The sequence below is a fragment of the Charadrius vociferus genome, unplaced genomic scaffold, assembly GCF_000708025.1.
Source record: "Charadrius vociferus isolate BGI_N301 unplaced genomic scaffold, ASM70802v2 scaffold163, whole genome shotgun sequence".
NCBI classification, from domain to species: domain Eukaryota; kingdom Metazoa; phylum Chordata; class Aves; order Charadriiformes; family Charadriidae; genus Charadrius; species Charadrius vociferus.
Window position 1 is genome coordinate 7,921,196 of NW_009648332.1, and position 3,640 is coordinate 7,924,835.

The 3,640-nt window shown below is 64.5% G+C and overlaps 1 protein-coding gene across 1 annotated transcript in view; it reads left to right on the forward strand.

Moving 5' to 3' along the window:
* Nucleotides 1-3,640, forward strand: part of SLC6A9 (solute carrier family 6 (neurotransmitter transporter, glycine), member 9) — a 12,575-nt gene that overhangs the window by 4,120 nt on the left and 4,815 nt on the right. The window contains exons 2-9 of the mRNA XM_009884862.1: nucleotides 59-215; nucleotides 368-499; nucleotides 1,589-1,841; nucleotides 1,921-2,053; nucleotides 2,468-2,602; nucleotides 2,685-2,788; nucleotides 2,867-3,104; nucleotides 3,224-3,358. Of these exons, the coding sequence (XP_009883164.1) occupies nucleotides 59-215; nucleotides 368-499; nucleotides 1,589-1,841; nucleotides 1,921-2,053; nucleotides 2,468-2,602; nucleotides 2,685-2,788; nucleotides 2,867-3,104; nucleotides 3,224-3,358 (1,287 nt within the window). The remainder of the gene's footprint in view (nucleotides 1-58; nucleotides 216-367; nucleotides 500-1,588; nucleotides 1,842-1,920; nucleotides 2,054-2,467; nucleotides 2,603-2,684; nucleotides 2,789-2,866; nucleotides 3,105-3,223; nucleotides 3,359-3,640) is intronic.

Here is a 3,640-nt window from a genome sequence, read left to right on the forward strand (position 1 = left end):
TCCGATGGGGCTGGCGGGGGGGTCCCCGGTTGACGTGCCCCACGGCATCTCTCCGCAGAACGGCGCCGTGCCTGGGGAGCGGGGCAAGCAGGACAAGAGCATCAAGCGTGGCAACTGGGGCAACCAGATCGAGTTCGTGCTGACCAGCGTGGGCTACGCCGTGGGGCTGGGCAACGTCTGGCGCTTCCCGTACCTCTGCTACCGCAATGGGGGAGGTGGGTGCTGGGGGAGTGGGGTGCCCCAGGGCAGGGGTGGGGGCGGGCACCTGGCCCCACGCGGTGCTTGCTGGCCCCAGGTGTAGGGCATGAGGGGCAGTGCCGTCCCCAGGGTCATTGCCTACTCTCACCTTCCGGTTCCTGCCCACCAGGTGCCTTCATGTTCCCCTACTTCATCATGCTGGTGTTTTGTGGCATCCCCCTCTTCTTCATGGAGCTCTCCTTCGGGCAGTTCGCCAGCCAGGGCTGCCTCGGCGTCTGGAGGGTCAGCCCCATATTCAAAGGTAAGGGGCTGCCCGTCCCCACCAGCACACACTGGCAACGGGGCACCCGCCAGCACAGTGTCCCCTGCACACCCTGTGTGTCCCCACAGCCCTGCGTAGGCACCCGCGGCTTGCATAGCCCTGCATGCCTTGCACACGTATGCCTTGCACACGCGCCACTGCCCGCGTTGCAGGGGTCCCCTGTGTGCACACCCACCCCGGGCTGCACTGCCCTGCACACACAGCCTGCCCGACCTCCGCTGCACTCATTAGACACGTCCCTGCACACACAATGTATCCCCTGTGCACACCGCAGCCCTGCACTGGCATCCGCTGCAGGCATTACACACACATCCCTGCACACGCCACATGTGTCCCCTGCACGTCACCCTTGCAGAGGCCGCTCAGGTCCCCTGGACATGCTGCGGGTGCCTGTGGCCCCTCTGGCTGTGGGCACACTCCTCTCTCCCCATGGTCGGTGGGTGCTGTGCCCACGCACAGGGGTGCCGGCGGTGCTCAGAGCTTGCCCTGCCGTGGCTGGACTCTGCTCCAGGAGCTCCTCCTGGCACACCGGTGCGCTCCCACGCTGCTGGCTCCCCTGGCACATGCCTACAAGCTGCCTGCAGGGTGACGCACCCACACATCATGTCTGAGTGTGGGCAGCCCGTGCACACGCTCCCGTGTGCTCTGCACTGTGGCATGCTCAGCCTGGGTGCATGTCCCCATGCTTGTGTGGCCTCTGTCACCTGCCACCAGGTAGCTGCAGCCCTGAAGTCACCATCACCCTGTAAGGAGAGACCCCCAACCAGGGGTTCTCCAGGACTGCAGACCCCAAGGGTTTGCCTGCACCCTTGCAGGCCATGCACCCCCTGTGCATTGCCGCATGTCCCAGGGGACTCTCAGGAACACTGGGCTTGCTGGGAGGTAGAGGATCCCATGGAAGGTGGTGGGCTCCCCACCGTGCGGGGCTTCCCACCCCAGCGCCACAGCCAGGCCCTAAGCGCCAGCGTCCAGCGGCCCCGCGTGCCACCCGCTCTCCGTGCACTGTGCTGCGCTGTGCCCGCGCTGTGCCGCACCATGCCGCTCACCCCTCCCCGGTGCTGTTCCCAGGCGTGGGCTACGGGATGATGGTGGTGTCCACATACATCGGGATCTACTACAACGTGGTGATCTGTATTGCCTTCTACTACTTCTTTGTGTCCATGACGCGTGTGCTGCCCTGGACATACTGCAGCAACCCCTGGAACACGCCCGACTGCGCGGGGGTGCTGGATGGGAACGTCTCCAGCCGCGCTGCCCTCAACCTCACCCACCTCCTCAACGCCACCCAGAAGCGCACCAGCCCCAGCGAGGAGTACTGGAGGTACTGGGGACGGGGGACAGGGGAGGTGATGGTGGTGGTGGTGTCGGGACCCTGCTGACGCCAGCTGCCCCCCACGCAGGAGGTACGTGCTGGACCTATCAGACGACATCGGGAACCTGGGCGAGGTGCGGCTGCCCCTCCTGGGCTGCCTCGGCGTCTCCTGGGTCGTCGTCTTCCTCTGCCTCATCAAGGGCGTCAAGTCCTCGGGGAAGGTACCCATGTGTTTCCCCTTTGGGCTCCGCCCCCTGAGCCTGGACACACCCCCTCTGCAGATGACCACGCCCCTTCTGGGTATAGTCCCGCCCCTATTGGAATACCCCTCCCAGGGTGGGTGTGGCCCCACCCCTTCTGGGCAAAGCCCCACCCCTTCTAGGAGTGGTCCAGCGCTCTGTGTGCTCCTCCCACTCTGGGAAAGGCCACACCCCTTTGCAGTCTGGCCACACCCCTTCTGGGCACAGCTCCTCCCATGTGGCCATGGCCCCGCCTTCCCTGACTGTAGCCCCTCCCCCTGGACCATAGCCTCTCCTCCTGGTCCAGTACTCCGCACTCTGGACCATAACCCCTCCCCCAGTCCATAGCCACACCCCCTGTCCCCGGCGCCACGCCACTGAGATGCTGCCCCGCAGGTGGTGTACTTCACGGCCACCTTCCCCTACGTGGTGCTCACCATCCTCTTCGTGCGTGGCATCACGCTGGAGGGGGCCCTCACTGGCATCATGTACTACCTGACGCCCCAGTGGGACAAGATCCTCAACGCCAAGGTGAGCGGGGACGAGGGGTGGCAGGTGGCCGGGGGGACAAGTGGCGCTGAGGGACACAGCACTGACTACCTCACCGCTGCAGGTGTGGGGTGATGCGGCCTCACAGATCTTCTACTCGCTGGGCTGTGCCTGGGGCGGGCTCATCACCATGGCCTCCTACAACAAGTTCCACAACAACTGCTACCGGTGAGTGCTCGGCCGCAGCCCCCCAGCCCCACCACTGTCCTCCAGCCCCACCACCAACCCTGACCACTCTCCCCACAGGGACAGCATCATCATCAGCATCACCAACTGCGCCACCAGTGTCTACGCTGGCTTCGTTATCTTCTCCATCCTGGGCTTCATGGCCAACCACTTGGGGGTGGACATCTCCAAGGTGGCGGACCACGGCCCTGGCCTGGCCTTCGTTGCCTACCCTGAGGCCCTCACCCTCCTTCCCATCTCGCCTCTCTGGTCCATACTCTTCTTCTTCATGCTTATCCTCCTGGGGCTGGGCACACAGGTAGGTCATGGTGGGGCAGTATGGTGGGGCCAGCAGGTTGGGGTGGAGTGGCAGGGTGGCATGGTGGGGACACGGTGGTGGTCTGAGCTGACATGCTGCCCTCTTCACCCTGTGGACATTTCTGCTTGCTGGAAACCCTGGTCACGGCTATTGTGGATGAGGTGGGCAACGAGTGGATCATCCGCAGGAAGACCTTTGTGACACTAGGGGTGGCCGTGGTGGGCTTCCTGCTGGGCGTCCCGCTCACCACGCAGGTAGGTAACCACGGGACTGTGGTGGCGGGGTGTCATTGCCATGGCAACCTTGCCGTGCTGATTCAGCCTTGTCCACATTGTTACCATGACCACCCCAGTGGTGGTGGTGACACTCAGGGCCTGGTGTTGCCATGGCAACACTGGTGATGGTATCCAGACTAAGCATCGCCATGGCAACACTGGCGATGGCATCGGGTGTTGCCATGCCGACCACGGTGGTGGTATCCAGGCTGTGTGTTGCCATGTCGGTGCCGGCAGTGTGGCTGTGCCGGTGCTCTGCTG